The sequence below is a fragment of the Hemitrygon akajei genome, chromosome 8 (assembly GCF_048418815.1).
Source record: "Hemitrygon akajei chromosome 8, sHemAka1.3, whole genome shotgun sequence".
NCBI classification, from domain to species: Eukaryota; Metazoa; Chordata; class Chondrichthyes; order Myliobatiformes; family Dasyatidae; genus Hemitrygon; species Hemitrygon akajei.
Genome location: NC_133131.1, coordinates 43,251,668 through 43,272,333, shown reverse-complemented (window position 1 = coordinate 43,272,333; position 20,666 = coordinate 43,251,668). Strand labels below are relative to the sequence as shown.

Sequence of the window (20,666 nt, the reverse complement as noted above, 5' to 3'; positions counted from 1 at the left end):
AGGTACAGAGATAGTATTTAGGTTCACAGGTTTTTCCAAAGTGCCTGGAATACAAAAATATTTGAGAAGCTCAAAACTTGGATCAGAACAAAACAGAAGCAATATTTAGATCTGGGGAAAACACAAGAAAAGATATACTGGTCTTAAAAGAGAGTATAGATAATTTAAGGCAAGTCCTGGTAAATCCATGTGAATAAATTTATTTACTGAACAATTTTGAAACTTCTTAAGGGAAACACTGAAAGCTATTTCCCTTGACAGGAAAATCTAGATCAAAGCATCCACAGACAATGCATTAGTCCTTCTACTAATGAACAAACAAAACTGAATCATAATGTAATTGAAAATAGATTCTAGAGAAAGAGTAACATTCAAAGACGACATTACATAAACTATAAGGTTAGCATTTTTAGGTCACAACTTAGTAACACAAATTCCAGCAGTAAGCTTAGCTCCATTCCTAAATACAAGGTTCAACATCCAGCTCACTGTTCGAACCCAACCTCAAACATAGCAGCACGTGAGAGCACCACACAAGTGTTTCAGCAACATTTCATGCATATACAAATAGCAATGTAAAAATAACTATTAAATTGATTTTTTTTCTTGAAATTGGCTTTACCTCAGGAGTGTTAAGGTGTTCAAAACAGAATGTGCAAGCACAAAATTTAAACTAGATGTCTATGTTACACAGGTCTTCAACCTTCCTATTCTTTCACTTTCATGCTAAAATTTTTAGCTGGTAGAATGTTGTCATCTGTTCAACTTCCATAATTTCAAGCATCTCAAAGCACACTAATCTAACTGGAAACATGCAGATTTTAATTAATTTCTATAGATGCCCAATTAGTAATGTGTGTGTTGCTTGGATTTCCAGCATCCGCAGATTTTCTCTTTAGTAACTTCTACTACTAGTTTACTACAAGTTCAACAAAAATGCTTTCAAACAAAGATTAATAATCCTCCAGTTTTGAAACAAAAAACTCCACTCAGTATTCCAATTGTAATCTTAGCTTTAAACGAGTCAAAATGTGATGCTTAATTTATCAGCTGTCTATTAGCAAGGTGCTTCAAATATAAAGCAAAGCATTCAGTAAGACACTTCTGTTCTCTCAACTTAAGCTCCTACTACTGCACAATCTAATAAACTTCCAGGACTGCACAATCGGCAGCACTTACCAGAACGTTATCTCCAGCATTCCAAAAGTTGGAGGAACCTCTATTTTGCCGAGCATCCAAATACACATGTTTAAAAAAGCAACAGCAATAAAAATCCTATCCTCAAGAATCCAACTCCATTAAGCCACCAACTTCCATACATAAAATTGCCCGTTACATTATCAAGTAGTTCAAGTGGTAACTTAGTAAATTAACAATTTACCATAGATTCCAGTGCTGACATAAGGAATTTTACTGCCAGAAGATTTTCGGCACTAGAGGGTTCTTCATGTATAACTGGTGTAGTTCCAACTTGTGCCATGTTTCCTGAAAAGAACAGAGAGCAAAAAGAAATGTTATCATAAGATTGGAGGAAGTCTTACATCAAATTCAAATGTCAAGACAAAATTACAAAGTAAATTAAATTATTCAATTATAAACTTAGTCAACTTTCTTTGGCTGCTTTCTTTACTAATTTTCAAAATCTGTTCCTAACCAGTTAATTCTATTAATTTTTTAATGTCAATATTATATTGACTTCCACATAGAATTAAAAATGAACATCGAAAATGCTCAGGTCAAATAGCATCCATAGTGAGAAAAAGTACATGCATCACCCTTAAGAATTTTGCTTGTGGCAAATTCATGCAGAAAAAAGGAAGTGGGTTATTTTCAATGTTAATCACATTTGTGCTGGGACCTCTAACACAATCAATTATGTACTCTGAATGCATTTTTGCTAAAGCAAAATGATTTCTTCAATGTTGCCCTTAAAATACATTTTTGCAAATTCCATGGAGCATTCACTGTAAAAAGGGGTAATGAGGTAGACAACCTTTACTTATAAATGGGAATTAATAATCTCGAGATTTTCCACTACTCAGAAATCACCAAACCACAATTTATTGCAGCATAGTTCTGTATGCAACCACCAGTAGGAGGCAGGCTCCCAGTACACAAATGTAGGATCTCTAGTAACTTCTACATTCAATAGCTTTTAAAGGAAAGTGAACTAATGCTCCAAGAAATCTGTCAATGAAACGCAATGCTCATTTATCCTATACAGGTTTCCCCCGCTATCCGAAAGTAGAGCATTCCTACGAAACCTTTCATAAGTTGAAATGGCATAAAGCGAAGAAGCAATTACCATTAACTTATATGGGAAAAAATTTTTGAGCAATCCCAGACCCAAAAAATAACCTACTAAATCATACCTTTTTCTACGTCTGCCTGCCTCGATGTCGAAGGTCGAGGTTCGTCGTCTGCTGTGGCTGATGTGGCTGATGTGGAAGGCTTGAAATGCGACAGTTTGCTTGACTCACGCATTTTTCTATCATACAGTTCTTTGTAAGCACTCAAAACATCCTGCAAACCTGCCCTAAACCTACGTGCCCTTTCAAAATTAAAGTCATAATTTTCTGCAATCATTGCAGCACTGTCAATCGTAGCAAAAATCTCATGCAAGTGCTTCACGTTCAGTTCCTGGACAACCTCACTTCCGGGCTGTTCGCTATTGCATTCAGTTTCTATTCGTATCCTTTCCTCTTGCAATTGCATCAGCTCTTCATCTGTCAGTTCTTGGTCATGGGATGCCAAAACCTCTTCAACATCATCTTCATCAACTTCCACAAACCCAGCCTCCTTAGCCAAAGTCACTATTGCCGTAGTTATTGTTGTTGGTTCGAAGTCTTTAAAATCGTTCACTGCTTCGGGACATAGTTTCCTCCAAGCGCCATTTCTCATTGAAACTGTTAGCCTATCGAGAGCATCTCCAAGGTTGGCAATTGCCAATTTTATATTGTAGTCTTTCCAGATCTCTCGCAAAGATGCTTCGGAGTTGCCCTCTCCGTCAATGGCATTTACAATAAAACGCATCACATTTTGCGTATAGTAAGCCTTGATTGTGGCTATTAGGCCTTGGTCACATGGTTGCAGTAACAACGTCGTATTCGGTGGTAAAAACACAACACGAATGTTACCGCCATACTCGGAAATGACAGAAGGATGAGCAGCACAATTATCAACAATCACAAGACACCTATTATCGAGGTTATTTTCTCTACAGTATTTTTCAACGAAAGGACTAACGTATCCACTCATGTACTCAGAAAAAATCACTTGGGTGTTCCAACCGCTTGGATGTGAACGAAACACAACAGGAAGTGTATTCTTATCAACACCTTTAAGTGCCCTCGGATTTTCTGAATGGTACACTAGTAGAGGCCTAAGGACAGCATCACCAGTGGCGTTAATAATAGGCATTAGGGTAAACCTGTCCTTCGATGCCTTGCGTCCCTTTGCCTGCTTTTCTTCTTTCGAAATAAATGTCTTGCTTGGCAATTTCTTCCAATAAATTGCAGTTTCGTCACAGTTAAACACTTGCTTATACGAATAACCACCTTCTGTAATTATTTTCTTCAGTTCTTCTGGGAACTTTCTGGCAGCTTCACTATCAGCTGAAGCACTCTCTCCATTAACCTTCAAGCTATGAAGCTGCCCTCGCCTCAAAAACCGATCAAACCACCCATGACTACCTTTAAATTCCACTTTCGCAACACTTTCATCACCATCATCCAGTGCTTTCTGTTTCAGCTTATTAAAAAGACTAACTGATTTCTTCTTAAGTATAAGATAACTTAATGGAAGACCACGCTTTGTACACCCATCAATCCACTCAAGCAATAGACTTTCCATTTTATCCATTACTGGATGTCGACTAAAAGAGACCACTTTGCTACTAGCAGAACCAATAGTAACATCGGCAGCTTTCAAGATTCGTTCTCTCTGCGTGTAAATAGTACGAATGGTGGATTCAGGCAAGTTCAACGCACGCACAATGTCTTTATTTCGTTCACCACGATCAAAACGCTTAATTATGTCCAGTTTTACACTAAGTGTAACACCCTTACGAACTCTCTTAGTCTTTTCTGATACCTTAGGACACATCTTGCTAACGGATGCACAAAATAAATCGAGATAAAGCACAGATGCTCACAGACACAGTTCAAAACTATGGCGACTTGATGCTGAGATGCCGAGTGCAGTTCCTGGGGAAGGAGCTTGGCGGCGCCACTCTCGCTGCTCGGGGTGCGCGTTGCCTCTATAACAGCTCGCTGCAAAACAAGCGCTGAACGCTATTTTCGCTTTTCGCCTTTTTTCATAAAAGCGAAAATCCTCTTCGGATTTCTTTTGGTTAGCGAAAACAGGTACTAATGTAGGTCTTTCGTAAAAGCGAAGTGGCGTAAAGCGAACTTTCGAAAAGCAGGGGATACCTGTACACAAATATTCAAAGTACCCAAGAGTCATTGAAAAATAATTAAAATATCAAAAAGTTAAATACAAAGGTAACTAAATATTTTAACAAAAATAAAATCGAAATATAAAGCTCAATTTACGAGTCTAAAAGCTTTTCTTTCTCCCAGCTCCATTAAATTACGTGGGATTCCTGTATATATGCCCACTTATACTTGGCACAGATACAGCTCATAACTTTCTCTGCCTAAGGCCTGTGAAACCTGTCCCATTAGACCACACAGTCTGCAGATGCAGCAAGGGGAAGCTAGTAGCAACTGTGTTCTGCAGAGATTAGCCTCACATTAAGCAGAAGCACAAGACTGAAAGATCAACATGGTTCTTCCTTCCCAGTCAACCAGATCCCTAGGATCCAATGAAAAACTCTAAAGTGAGGAGCCTTTAACATAAACTGCAAACAGTCAAACCTAACAGCACAGTTGTGTCTAGTCTGCAATTAATAAAAGGCTTTGGAAATGTGACCACAATAAAAGAAAACTATAGTATAGATGCATTGAGTAAAATAGTCACTACATCAAGGATACATAACAGTCAGGACATACTGCAGTTCTAAAACCAAAATTATACAATGAGAATGGGTCCATAGAAGAACATGACTAACAGTCCAATGTTTCCTGACCTCCCTCCATCATTTCATCTGAAGTCTGAACCTGTGCTTCAAGTTCAGTTTTCCACCCAGTCCTTGCACTTTCTGATGTATTTGACCTTGAGTATTCCACCTCAGCTTTGAACATACCCAACTAGTGAATACTCAAAGTCCTTGTAGCAGAGTTCTGAAGATTTACAGATCTCTGCATAAAGTACTTTCTACTCTTAATCCTACATAACCAAGTTCTAAACTCCCCAGCTCTAGATTTTAACAGTGCAGCCTCGTACATCTTAATTCACTCCTATTTATCCAAGCTAACCTTACTCAACTTTCCCCTCATAGGACAAACCTTCTTACAAAGTGTCAATCAAGTAAATAAAACTTTTTTTTTTAAATACAAGTACACCAAAGCAGTTTCACTAGTGTTACCTTTGATACTCTGAAGTTAAACCCTTTGCAATAAAAGGTCAACAAATTTATATTTCTTCTATTACCTTCAAGGTTTACCTTCCCTTAACCAACGCCAAGATTCCTCTAAACACTAACATTTAGTAGTAGTTTCTCATGATTTAAAAGGTTTTTTACCATCTTTCCTACCAAATTTCCTTACTCCACAATTCCCAAGTTACAGTGCCTATAAGAAGTATTCACCCATACCCACCCAGATGTTTTCATGTTTTATTGTTTTACAACATTGAATCACAGTGGATTTATTTTGGCATTTTTGACATTGATCAACAGAAAAAGACTCTTTCATGTCAAAGTGAAAAAGTGATCTAAATTAATTACAAATACAAAACACAAAGTAACTGATAGCACAAGCAGTCACTCCTTTAATATGATACATCAAATCATCACTAGTGCAACCAATCAGTTTTAGAAGCCACATAATTAGTTAAATGGAGATCTGTTTTTGGAGACTTGTGTGCTGCCCAGGTGCTTCAATTGATTGTAGTACAAATACACCTGCATCTGTAAAGTCCAACTGATGGTGAGTCAGTAGCCTAGCAACTACACCACAAAGACAAAAGAATATTCCAAGCAACTCCATGAAAAAGTCATTGTAAAGCACAAGTCAGGAGATGGATACAAGAAAATGTCCAAGTCAGTGAATATCCCTTGGATTATAGTTAAGTTAATCGTCAAGAAATGGAAAGAATATGGCAAAGGTGTATATCTACCTAGAGCAGACCGTCCTCAAAACCTGAGTTACTGTGCAAGAAGGGAACTAGTAAGGGAAACCAACAAGAGACCTATGACAACACTGGAGGAGTTACAAGCTTCAGTGGCTGAGATGGGAGAGACTGCACACTGTTGCCCAGGTGCTTCACCAGTCGAAGCTTTATGGGATAGTGGCAAAGAGAAAGTCACTGCTGAGAAAAATTTACATGAAATCTTGGCTAGAGTTTGCCAGAAAGCATATGGGAGACTCTGAAGTCAGTTGGAAGAGTCTATGGTCTGATGAAACCAAAATTGAGCAAAAACACACTATCCCTACCATGAAGCATGGTGGTGGCTGCATCATGTTGTGGGAATGCTTCATTGTAGCAGGCCCTGTAAGACTTGTGAAATTTGACAGTAAAATTAATGCAGCAAAATAAAGGGAAATCCTAGAGGAGAACCTGATGCATTCTGCAAGAGAAATGCAACTCTGGACAATGACCCCTAAAGCTTAAATCCAAAGCTACATAGGAATGGCTTTAAAAAAAAACACAAAGTTAATGTCCTGGAGTGGCCAAATCAGAGCCAGGCATCAATCCAACTGAGAATTTGTGGCTGGACTTAAAAAGGACTGTTCACTCACAATCCCTATGCAATCTAACAGAGCTCAAGCAGTTTTGTAAAGAAGAATGGGGAGAAACTGCAGTCTCAAGATGTACAAAGCTGACAGAGATCTATCCACACAAGCTCAAGGTTGTAATTGCTGCCAAAGGTGCATCTACTAAATACAGACTTGGAGGTTGAGTAATTATGCAAACGATTATTTTGTGTTCAATAATTATAACAAATTTAGACCAATTTGTAGAAATTTGTTTTCACTTTGAAATGAGTGTCTTTTGATCAGTGTCAAAAAAGCCAAATTAAATCCATTGATTCAATGTTATAATACAATAAAACATGAAAAACTTCCGGGCAGGTGAATACTTTTTAATAGGTATTGTATATTTACTTCACTACACCACTTCACCTTTACAATTGCTTAAATATGTTTTCATCCCATCTTTGCCCTTTCTGCGTGAACTTATATCAAGGCAAACGTGGATGAAAGGGCAGAATATACTATTTCAATTTTATTAATAGAAATAAATATGAATTTAGTACTTTTCACTGTATTACCCGATTAAAAGTCTGCCTACCTGAAAAATTACACATTCTATTCTATCTTTTACACAATCTTCTCCAAATGTTAACATAATATTCCATCATGAGTCTTTAATTTATGTAACAAGTTTTGCATAGCACTAATAAAATGTCTTTACAAAAATCAGGTTACATTCCATTTTTGGAATCCCATTACTGGTGTCCCCAGCTTTACGAAAGTTTACTTTACGCCACTTCACTTTTACGAAAGACTTATATTAGTACCTGTTTTCGCTAACCAAAAGAAATCCAAAGAGGATTTTTGCTTTTACGAAAAAAGGCGCCTACTTTAAACTTGTGTTTACCCTGAGAAAAGACTACCATGACCGTGAAGCCTTGCGCGGGCAGGTGTGTACACATGCATGTACATGCCGATTTTTTTCTACAAATCAGTTTTGGCTAAATCTTCCCAATTCTGGTAAGTGAAACTACACTGTACATATATTATTTCTACTTTATATTGGCTGTGTATTTATCATATCATTCCTGCTTTTACTATATGTTAATGTTATTTTAGGTTTAATGTGCTATTTGGTATGATTTGGTAGGTTTTTTTTGGGTCTGGGAACACTCAAAAAATTTTCCCATATATATTAATGGTAATTACTTCTTCGCTTTACACCATTTCGGCTTACAAAAGGTTTCATAGGAACGCTCTACTTTTAGATAGCGGGGGAAACCTGTATACACCCACCAAATTGCACCAAGAACGCAAAAGTTTGTCAAATATGATTTCCCTCTTAAATTTTAGGTCACATTAAGAGCTCTGATATAACTCTATGCGGAATTCAGCATTTTGCTATCAAGGTATTAAACCAATTGATCTACATTCTCTCCCCCTGCCGCCACCACCACCAGAATTCCCAATTTCCCCTATTAAGAGGTATTACATTTTTCACTTTTTAAATCTACTACAACTGCTTCAAATTCAATAGAATTTAGATTTTTACTATTACAGCTTGCAATCCTTGCTTCAAAGATGGCAGTAATTGAGTCAAGGGGATGTTTTAGTTTCTCTGGAACATTAATTACTGAGTTCATCTGCCATTAATTCCTCAGTTTGCCTCCATATCCATCACATTTGGATATCCTGCAAAGAAAATATTTATTTATTACTTAGCAATACAATGTGCAATAGGCCCTTCGAGCTGCACTGCCAAAACAACCGACAGCCCCAATTTAACCCCAACCTAATCATGGAAAAAATTACAATAACCGATTAACATACCAAGTACATCTTTGGACTGTGGGAGGAAACTGAAGCACCAAGGGAAAACCCACACATTCCACAGGGAGGATATACAAAGGCTCTCATAGAGGATGCATAAATAGCGTGGTAGCAGTTACATTAGTGGTACAAATTATTTAGCCATTTCCCTCCACACCCCCCAACCATTATAATTTTTCCCATAGTCTCTGTGGTGATCACATTTAATTGACCTGCTCTAAGCATCTCTTGCCAATGTATTCCATGTTTGCCCTATGTTGATATTTAGTAATGCATAGGAACCCTTAAGAACTTTTCAATCCTTGGATTTACTACTTTTGTCAACACTAAATCTACTGACTTTGTGATCCTTTAAAAATTGAATTAGCCAGCCATGGATATTTGTGCTTAGAGTTTATGAACAGAATGCAACCAGGATGCCTTCACAACATGCATGCAGGGTACAAGTCAGCTCGATTGCACCTATGCCTGTGCCCATTTACATTTAAGCATACCCATTTAGGATCCTTCTTACAAAATTGATGAAGTGGTCTTGTCATAGCAAATGTTTTGCCAGAGGGATAAAAACAAGATTCTGTGTCAACAATACTAGTCCAAACCCTGGCATCCATTTGTTTATATCACTGGATGACTGAGACCACTAAACTGTCTGCAATATCCGTGCCATGACAAGTAATGACTACTGAAACGAATTGCTCCAACTTTTCTGAACCTAAGTTAGCCGAAGTACAGTACACTCTTTCAATACACGATCAAGATCTTCATTTGCTTTATGCAGTTAAGGCAGTGATAGGTTCCTCCTCATTGTTAGGTTTCCTGGTTCTTGCATCAGCCCTTTTAAGGGCCCAATTGATTTCCTTCACCTTATAGGCATTCTTTAGGAAAGTCACACGTAACCATATTTCCTCAAGGAGACTCTCCAGGTCCGAAATAGTTTTTGTGTGGTTAATCAAAGTGGAAAGAATTGCTCTACTCTGGGAAGCATGATGATGGCTGCTATCATAAGTCCGTGTGAGTGGGTTTCAAATAAACACCATGTCTGAGGCTACCATCTGGTTTCCATCGTATTAGAATGTCCAGGAATGAGAGGCAACCATTCTTCTCCATCACCATCATAAATTGAATGTCTGGATCTATACTGTTCAGATGGTCATGGTACCAATGACCTTTTAAACCTACCCTTTCATCAACGTACTTCCTCTATAAGGGAAACTACTACGAACAAACAAATGGAGTGACTGTGGAATCATCCTTGTCACCTACTACTGCAAATTTCTACCTGGAGAACTTTGAGGAGAGGGCTTGGAAATCATTGCACTTATGCCCTAAATGCTTCTTTCAATGAATACCTTCATAGAGTGGCCCTCAGGGACTCCAGTTACTTCAACAGTTCCATGACCATCTGAACAGTATACAACCAAACATTCGAATGGGAAATAGCACAAAATACTGCCAATAGTCAACATATCAGGTAGCATCTCATCCTATTAGATATCCTTTATTCTACCCACATATAAAATAACCACCTCTGCACAAAATGTTTTCTTTCCTTCTCAGTGCTATAGATGGTGCTTGATATGCTGGGCATCTCCAGTGTTTTTTTGATTTTATTTCAGATTTCCAGCATTTTCAGAGCTTTGATTTTAAATATACAACACAGTTATCAAGAACCTAAAAACAAAATGCATTTATTTTGAGATGCATACAGTGTGGGACAGCCTGGACAAAGAGTCAGCCAAAGACTAAGACCATGATCTTCAACATAGTCGTCTCCTCTTGTCAAGGCACCAGGAGATTCACATACCTGGTCAGCATTACTCCAAAAGATGGTGGGACCAAAGACAACATCCAATGCAGACTCAGCAAAGCCAGAAACCTCTTCAAGCTCATGAGCAATATGAGGATCAACCAAGTACAGCATCAACACCAAGGTGAAGCTGTACCGGAGCTGTGTTCTGTCCACAGTCTTGTATAGGTCAGAATGCTGGCTCATGACAGAGAGCGAACTTGCCAAGTTATCATTCCACACTATGAGCCTCTGGAAGATCCACCATGATCTCCAACCATGCCCTACTCCTTCAGTGTCATCAAGAGGACATGGCCACAATCACCATGAGGAAATGCTGGAGATGGACTGGGCACGCAATGAGAAGAGAGGCCAACTCCTTCATTAACACAGCACTTCACTGGAGCCCTGAAGGGCAGGGGACGCAAGAGACCAAAGACAACATGGCACTGTACCATCAAGGCAGAAATGGGGACCCTGAACCATACCGGGTGCACAATAGAAAAGATGGCCAAAGGTAGAGAGAGACCATAGAACCATAGAACACTACAGCACAGTGCAGGCCCTTCAGCCCTCCATGCTGTGCTGACCCATATAATCCTTAAAAGAAAAGTACTAAACCAGGGGTGGGCAAACTTTTTGACTTGTGGGCCACAAAGGGTTCTAAAATTTGACAGGGGGGCCGGACCAGGAGCAGATGGACGGAGTGTTTTGGTAATACACCTCATAAGAGAAAATAAAATATCATGGGATATGTAGAAAACATGTGCTTTAATTTCAATTGAAAATGAACAAATGCATTACAACAAAATATCTGTCTTTGAAGTCCCATGGTATTTAGCTATTTATTGAAATGACTTTTAAAACACTGAAAATTAAATGAATAAAATACAGCTTTTTTTAATAGTAACAATTATTATTTTAAAGCACTGAAAATTCTGTTATCCTTCAAGATATTATCATCATCACTCTCCTCCTGACTGTCTTTATTTCAAAAACGGTAGGAGATGCAGGTCTACTTGTCCTGCTCCTTCTTATTCAATTGTCCCCTGTGCCAAAACTCAACAACGACCAGCACAAGGACAGAACAGTGACAGCGCGCCAGTATGCGGAGCGCGTTATTTGATCTGGAGCGCATTTTTTATTTTGAGAACGTACGTGCACCTGCGCACTACTCATGTCCATCACTTAACAGAAATGACATGTAACATGTAAGGCTTATTGAAAAAAATATTTTCAAATGCATTTTTTACATAACACAACGAAGAAACTTATTTTTAATTTCAGTGGGAACAGTGTTGTTAGTCTCCCTTTTTAGCCAGCGCATCAAAGTCTGGATTTAGTTTTGTTGTGGCGAAAACGCCAGAATTGCGGGGAAAATAACATTAACAAGGTTTATTAATATAATTTCATCAAGTTCTGTGGGCCGGATTAAAAAGCTTAACGGGCCGCATATGGCCCATGCCTGTACTAAACCCACACTAAACAGTCAGAGGATCTTCATTGCTGCCCTAAAAACCAGCAGCAAAACAGGCATTAAGTTTGTACAGTGTGGAACAGGCTCTTCTGGCCACACCACCCAGCAACCCACCTATTTAACACTAGCCTAATCACAGGACAATTTGCAAGACCAATTAACCAACCAACCAATACTTTGTTGGACTGTGGGAAGAACTAGAGCACCCAGAAGAAACCCACGCATTCACAGGGAAAACTCCGAACAGAACAGTGCTGGAACTGATCTCTGGAGTGCTTGAGCTGTATTAGCATTAAAGGTAGCTGATAGGTGATATGCAGTTTTATTTTATTGCAAGTGGTTAAGTTGAAATTAAATTAATTTGATGACCGTGTTTAATAGAGACCAAGAAGGCTGCTAGGATTTTAGGGAAAGACTACAGTGGGATTAAACAGAATTGATCTTCCACACAATGGATATATAATCAATGGACTGAGCGACCTCCATCTACACGGTACTAATTCTGCCATTCTAGAATGGTGCTAACTCAATGTGAACACTAACTTAGACAGTTTTCTGCAAATTTCCAATGACACAGTGCAAAGCTCATTATTCTAGTTAATCTTAGTACAATTGAAAACCTACTTAAACTAATACAACTTAGACATGTGAAAAATTCAATTTGCCAAAAGAAAATAATTTCAAAACAGCTTGCAGTCTGAAACTCTGAAATATTACCTTGAAGATATTTGATGGGAATTTACATCAGGTTCTCAACCTGCTCTATTAACTCCATTGATGCTGCCTGATATATTAATTTTTCTAATTTCAACTAAGCAGTTATTCACTAATTTATAGAAGTCAAATATTTGTTAAGATTTGTTCATTCCCACTCTCACTGGAAGAGAAAAATATCACTTTCATTCTATAAATCTGAAAAAGGCAATTTCTAAGAATTGACATTTAGTATTATTCAGTTACTCAACCTGGATCATTAGTGTTTTAGTGTGAAGCTGTTGTGCAGTATCTGGGGATGGGGGGGGGGGGGTGGTGGAGGAGGTGATAAACACTAGGTTGGTAGATGACCTTTGCTTTGTACATGCTGTTGCATCTCTCTATGCTTCGGAGATAATTCATGATGGATCAAAGATTAGCACCTAAATACTTTATGGGTGAATTTTACTCTGGAGAGTAGGCATATACATTGAAAAAAGGTTTACAGCAAACTTATGAAACTAAAATACTACAAATACACAGAATCTATTTTTTTTTAAATCACGAAATGCTGGAACTACTGAGGTCAGGAATCTCCTGCCAAGACAACTGATGACCCCTTATTGATCCAGAGGTATCTCCAGTACATTATGTTTGTATTCACAAATAGTACTATAAAAAGCTAGGCAACTACAGCAAATGCTTGAATTAAAAATGATTGATAAAAGTAACAGGCTCATGTCTCAGCACCAAAGGCAGCAGAATACAGCAACAGACAACCAAAAGAGCAAAAAAAGATCGAAAGCAACAGTCAAGAAAATCCAGGCTGCAGTGCTAAGACCTGTACTCCAAAATTTCCCTCACCTTCAGCAAAAATGATCAGTACAACCACCTACTAAGCAAGTAGAACATTTGTGTGCCACAGAGAAAAATTCAGCCTGGCCAACTGCCACCTTAACAGCCCATCCACAAATCAACAGAACAAACAATTCAGGACCAGGTGAAGATTACCAATATATAACCTGTACAAAAGAATGTTTTACCAAACTCAAGCCACATTCCACCCCACCCACTACTGTTCATCACTCATTTCCCCCAAATTGACTTCTCTCGCATTTTGCTGTGACCTTCCAATACTTCAGATCCCACATTACCACTTCTAATTATGTCTAACTGAAACTCTGTAACAATGTTTCACAGGTACCTTCTCAGCAACTCCAACCTCCTTTGTGCTAAGTATCAATTATCTACAACAACTTATCAATACTTGAAAATTCTTTATAGTGGCAAAATCCGAGGATCTCAACACATGTCCTAGAAATTAACATACTCTCACATTGAAATATTAGGAGGAAGTTGATTAGCAAGAACAAATGCCCTCCACCATTGAAGTTGAGAAGAAATCCAAACTCAAAATCTACATCTCAGAGTTATCTAAACTATGATCCTGATACAGTAACAAGTAATCCTGTCCAAAATTAAAAGTTTGGAAAGGAATCTGTTGTCTCACTGACAATATCTGTTAATGTTAATTTGAACAACCCTCCTCACCACCGAGGACACCTTCAAGAAGTGGTGCTCAAAGAAGGAAGCATTACCATTAAGGATCCTCACCATCCAGAACATGCCCTCTTATTACTATCATTGAAGAGGCACAGGAACTTGAAGACCCACACTCATCAGTTTATGAACAGCTTCTTCCCATCTGTCATTAAAATTTATAAAGGGCCCATGACCCCACGAGGATTAACTGATTATTCTTCTAAACTACTATAGATAATATGGTGGAATTTTTCTTTGCACTATACTGTTGCTAAAAAAGAACAAACTTCACAACACGCAGGTGAAAAATCTGGTTTTGATCATCTAACTTTAAAGAAAATATTTAACTGCACGAAGCAGAGTCAGAACGCTGGAGAAAGTGCAAAAAATGTCTAATAGATTATCTATCTTTATCCATTATTTATTTTCTTTTAAAGTTTAAGTCAAATACTTAAAAAGAAACAAAAGTTAACAAATTAAGGATTGTTCTCATAGATAGCAAGACTGGGAAATTAATAATGGAAAACAAGATAATGACAGTTGAATTAAGCAGATGTCTTCCACCAGTCTTCACTATAAATTACACAAGTAACATTCTGAAAATGATCATGAGCCTGCAGCTGACAGCGTTAGAAACTCAGGAAGATTGCGTATCACCAGGGAATTAATACTCAGCAAATAGTTAAAGCTGCAGACTGACAAGTTCACATCCTAATTAACTTCATTCAGCTAAGAGCCTTAGTGACTACTGATTTAGTTTATGCACTCATTTTTTCACATGAAAATTAACAGTAGTTTCTACATCCCTTCAAGGCAGCTCCTTCACTCAATCGGATTATACCTGATAGGACATTCCACAAGTCCATTTTCCTGCCTTTTCCCCATAAATATTTTTCCCTTACTGTTTAGAAATCTTAACCTTAAATATACTCAAGCACTTTGCCTCTGTGTTCAAAGGTTCAACCCTTAAAAGCAACTCCTCTTCACTTAAAATGGAGATCCCCTTATTCAAAGATGATGCCCTTAATGTTGTCAATATAGCACCAAAATATCCCTACCCCAAAAAAATTGCAAAAAAAGCTTTTGTGGTCATTTCCTATACTTTCAGACATACTAAACAACATATCAAAAGTTGGACAGAAACGGAGCACGGGGAAGTTAAAAAAAAACTGATGTTAAAAAAAATGGCCTCCAATGAAAAGAATCAGACTCATACCTTCATGAATTTGTTAGGTGCCATCTGAACTTTTGATGGTTGGCAGTGGACTTAAGGAGATCCTGGAGACAGTGTACGGTAAAAATGCCATTGTACACATGATGAGTGGAAAGGCAATGCAATGAGCGTTTCGTGGGCACCTGCTGGTGGATCAGTGTCTTACACGTCAGATTGTTGCTGAAATCATGGAGGATGACCCTGGTTTTCAAGACCAACTGGAGGAACTTGAGAGACTGTACACGCTGATGGAGACTGGCGCAAGTGACTTAGAAATCAGATTGCATTCGCAGGATTGACAAAACTGTAACTCTCAAAAAGGATGAACTGGCAGGTACCTCCAAAACCAGCACACTGTGGGTCAACTACCAGCACATGGTAGGGATAGCTAGGGCACTTGTTGTGGCCCATCGAATGGGGTTATGGGAGATGCATCTCAGTGCCATTTCAGCTTGCTTGCCAATATTCGCGGCCGCTGGTCATCCGAATTATCTGAAGTCGGCTTGTCTCTATCTCCAGAAGATGCATGCATTGGAGGATGACAACCCTGAGGTTCATCAGAAGTTCCAGTCTGGGTTCCATGTAATCAAACACAGCAGCCAACACTGGGCTGGCCTTGGCTCTGATCTTGTGATAGAACAGACACTAATGCGCTCACTAAAAAGCCAAGGGGGCCTAATGCGAGGAAGTGAGATGTCAGAGCACCAGAGAGCAGTTTGGACTATGTCTTCCACTGTATCATCCTCTTACAACCTTGCCATGCAAGAGCTGACTGCGAATAGTTACACAACAGATGAACAACATACCGTAGATTCCGGACTACAGAGCGCACCTGATTAAAAGCCGCTGGCTCTAATTTTAGAAATAAAATCAATTTTTTAATTGTAAAGGCCGCACCGGATTTTAGGCCGCACCGGATTTTCGGCCGCAGGTGTCCCACGTTGTAATATGAGATATTTACACAGAAAGATATTACACGTGAGGATTTTTTAACTTTTAATTAAATCCATATGGTAACAAACAAATATATATTGCAAATGCTTTTTTTCGAACCGTGCCTGTAATACGGCTACTTTTAAATATACATACGTATCGGTAACACAAATTACGTTGCATATACTTTTTTACTGAACAGCACGAACAACATTCCAATATCTCCTAGCGACTGGTAAAAATATATATACTGCAGCCTACCAGGAAAAGTTATTGATCGCCTTTAACTTAAAAGCAGCGTTTTCTCTCGGGTCTGATGAGCTCGCGTAACGCGATCGGGTCTAATGCGCTCGGGTCTGACGCGCTCGCGTAATGCCCCCACCTTCCCGTATATATCCCACAAGACGCGGCGAAACCGGGTGTGACGTCATAGCATCCCGGGATGTAGTACAGAAAACAAATATAGTTAAAACACTTCTAACTTTAACTAACAAATGAATTACTAAGCGAAAATATTATAAACTAAGTAACTGCCATAAAGGCAGCACAATGCTTTTCTTCGAGTGTTTTCCATGTTGATGAGGGTGAGTACAAATGACTGATTTACAATAATTTAATTGTGAAAGTGCGCTTGATTTATCGTACAATTTCATTGGACCTCTGTGAACTACTCATCAATTTTATTGGTCTACTGTTACGAGGCAAAATGTTTACGAGGCGGCATGAAAAAAAACCATGTATTAGCCGCTCTGGATTAAAGGCCGCAGAGTTCAAAGCTGTTCAAAATGTGGGAAAAAAGTAGCGGCTTATAATCCGGAATCTACGGTAAGTTGTCTACCTCCAGAATGATGAGTAGAAATGAGGCTGACCTTGAAAAAGTCGCAGCAAAACTGGACTGTTTCACGCCATTTTCAGATGATAAATCATCACATCATCACAGGGGTTTATGTAAATGAGCATGTCAATGTACGAGGTGTGATTGATAAGTTCATGGCCTAAGGTAGAAGGAGTCATTTTAGAAAACCTTGCACATTTATTTTCAACATACTCCCCTTCTACATTTACTTAGTCCAGCAGTCGTGGAGCATATGGATCTTGGACCTCCAGAAATTGTCCACAGCAGGGGTGATTGATAAGTTCGTGGCCTAGGGTAAAAGGAGATGAGTTATACAGCTCTCGTTACATCCACATGCAGTTCAATTCTTTGACTGATTATGCAGAAAATTTGAAGTTAATAACTCATTGGGGTGATAAGTTCGTGGCCTAAGGTAGAAGATGTTATTAACTTCAAGCTTTCTGCATAATCACACAAAGAGTTGACCTGCATGAGCATGTAACGAGAGCTGTATTACTCATCTCCTTCTAACTTAGGCCACAAACTTATCAATCACCCATCTGTGGACACTTTCTGGAGGTCCAAGATCCGTATGCTCCACGATCGTTGGACTAAGTGTAAATGTAGGAGGGGATTATGATGAAAAATAATTGTGCTAGATTTTCTAAAATTGACTCCTTCTACCTTAGGTCACGAACATATCAATCACCCCTCATACATGACCTATTCGCAATAGGAAATGACATAGTTAGGAAGATGGACAGACACTCTTCTCATATTCGCACAAAAGGAGTTCGAAGGTCAAGACACTAACATCCAGCAGGGCAGTCAAAGTTGCTGAAGACCATACCATAGATCCAGTGTTGTTATTCCAAAGGTTCCAAGTTGTGTTACAGACAGGTGATCTCCAGCTAGACGAAGTGATGAACTATGAACTCTGTCCATATCCGATGTCTTTGTTTGAAGCAAAGAACATCTTGCGCCAGCCGGATAAGCCACAACTGGCAGAAGCAATAAAGAACTATGTCACCTCCGAATCGGACAATGCTGTCACACAGACAGTCCCGGTGACAGATCACTGTTTTAGATGGGGGGGAATCACTTCTGCACCGCTTAAAATGGACAGAGGCATGCACCTACAGTTCAATTCCAGATAACTACGCCTCATTCACTGTCAAACACTATGCCAGACCCACTGTACTGTTCGATGGTTATGGGGTTGGACCAAGCATAAAGGACTGTACTCATCAGCGAAGTAGAAATTTGAATGCGAACAAGGTGAACATTACAGGGGCGACAAAATTTGTTGGAAAAAAGGACTTCTTGTCGAATGAGGCAAACAAGCAGGTAATTATCCAGCTCATCATGGAACGTTTGTGACAGAGAGGCTGCGAAGTGATTCAAGCTGAAGGAGATGCCGATGTTGAGATCGCAAAAGCAGCCATCACAATGTCTGCTTTCAAATCTACCACCCTCGTTGGAGAAGGCACAGATCTCCTCGCACTCTTGCTCTATCATGTAGTGGTAACAAACTGAACTGAACTCTATTTCCGCTTGGACAAGGTGAAATCAAATGCCTATAATATCAAGGTCCTTAAGCAGATACTCGGAGAAGCAGCTTGTAATGATCTAACACGAGGAAATCTGCAGATGCTGGAAATTCAAACAACACACACAAAATGCTGGTGGAACACAGCAGGCCAGGCAGCATCTATAGGAGAAGCACTGTCAACGTTTCGGGCCGAGACCCTTCGTCAGGACTAACTGAAAGGAGAGATACTAAGAGATTTGAAAGTAGTGGGGGGAGGGGGAAATGCGAAATGATAGGAGAAGACCGGAGGGGGTGGGATGAAGCTAAGAGCTGGAAAGGTGATCGGCAAAAGTGATACAGAGCTGGAGAAGGGAAAGGATCATGGGACGGGAGGGCTCAGGAGAAAGAAAGGGGGAGGGGGGAGCACCAGAGGGAGATGGAGAACAGGCAGGGTGATGGGCAGAGAGAGAGAGAGAGAGAGAGAGAAAAAACCACAAACAACTAAATATGTCAGGGATGGGGTAAGAAGGGGAGGAGGGGCATTAACAGCATTAACAGAAGTTAGAGAAGTCAATGTTCATGCCATCAGGTTGGAGGCTACCCAGCCAGTATATAAGGTGTTGTTCCTCCAACCCGAGTGTGGCTTCATCTTGACAGTAGAGGAGGCCATGGATAGAAATATCAGAATGGGAATGGGACGTGGAATTAAAATGAGTGGCCACTGGGAGATCCTGCTTTCTCTGGTGGACCAAGTGTAGGTGTTCAGCAAAACGGTCTCCCAGTCTGCATCGGGTCTCATTAATATATAAAAGGCCACACCGGGAGCACCAGACGCAGTATACCACACCAGCCGACTCACAGGTGAAGTGTCGCCTCACCTGGAAGGACTGTCTGGGGCCCTGAATGGTGGTGAGGGAGGAAGTGTAAGGGCAGGTGTAGCACTTGTTCCACTTACAAGGGTAAGTGCCAGGAGGGAGATTGGTGGGAAAGGATGGGGGGGACGAGTGGACAAGGAAGTCGCGAAGGGAGTGATCCCTGCGGAAAGCAGAAAGAAGGGGTGAGGGGAAAACGTGCTTGGTAGTGGGATCCCATTGGAGGTGGCGGCAGAAGTTACGGAGAATTATACGTTGGACCTGGAGGCATGCAAAAGTTTGGGCACCCCGGTCAAAATTTCTGTTACTGTGAATAGCTAAGTGAGTAAAAGATTACCTGACTTCCAAAAGGCATAAAGTTAAAGATGACACATTTCTTTAATATTTAAGCAAAATTACATTTTTTATTTCCATCTTTTACAGTTTCAAAGTAACAAAAAAGGAAAAAGGCCCGAAGCAAAAGTTCAGGCACCCTGCATGGTCAGTACTTAGTAACAACCCCTTTGGCAAGTATCACAGCTTGTAAACACTTTCTGTAGACAGCTAAGAATCTTTCAATTCTTGTTTGGGGGATTTTCACCCATTCTTCCTTGCAAAAGGCTTCTAGTTCTGTGAGATTCTTGGGCCGTCTTGCATGCACTGTTCTTTTGAGGTCTATCCACAGATTTTCGACGATGTTTAGGTCAGGGGACTGTGAGGGCCATGGCAAAATCTTCAGCTTGCGCCTCTTGAGGTAGTTCATTGTGGATTTTGAGGTGTGTTTAGGACCATTATCCTTTTGTAGAAGCCATCCTCTTTTCATCTTCAGCTTTTATACAGACGGTGTGATGTTTGCTTCCAGAATTTGCTGGTACTGTATTTAATTGAATTCATTCTTCCCTCTACCAGTGAAATGTTCCCCGTGAAACTGGCTGCAACATATGCCCAAAGCATGATCGATCCACCCCCGTGCTTAACAGTTGGAGAGGTGTTCTTTTCATGAAATTCTGCACCATTTTTTCTCCAAACATACCTTTGTTCATTGCGGCCAAGAAGTTCTATTTTAGCTTCATCAGTCCACAGGACTTGTTCCCAAAATGCATCAGGCTTGTTTAGATGTTCCTTTGCAAACTTCTGATGTTGAATTTTGTGGTGAG

The 20,666-nt window shown here is 39.6% G+C and overlaps 1 protein-coding gene across 11 annotated transcripts in view; it reads right to left on the bottom strand.

The window, feature by feature from the left end:
* LOC140731838 (general transcription factor II-I-like) overlaps positions 1–20,666 on the bottom strand; it is a 160,804-nt gene that overhangs the window by 128,058 nt on the left and 12,080 nt on the right. For all 11 annotated transcript variants that reach the window (XM_073053731.1, XM_073053732.1, XM_073053728.1 and 8 more), the window contains one exon: positions 1,382–1,485. In XM_073053731.1, coding sequence (XP_072909832.1) covers positions 1,382–1,480 — 99 coding nt within the window. In that variant the 5' untranslated portion in view covers positions 1,481–1,485. Of the gene's footprint in view, positions 1–1,381; positions 1,486–20,666 lie in introns of those variants that run through there.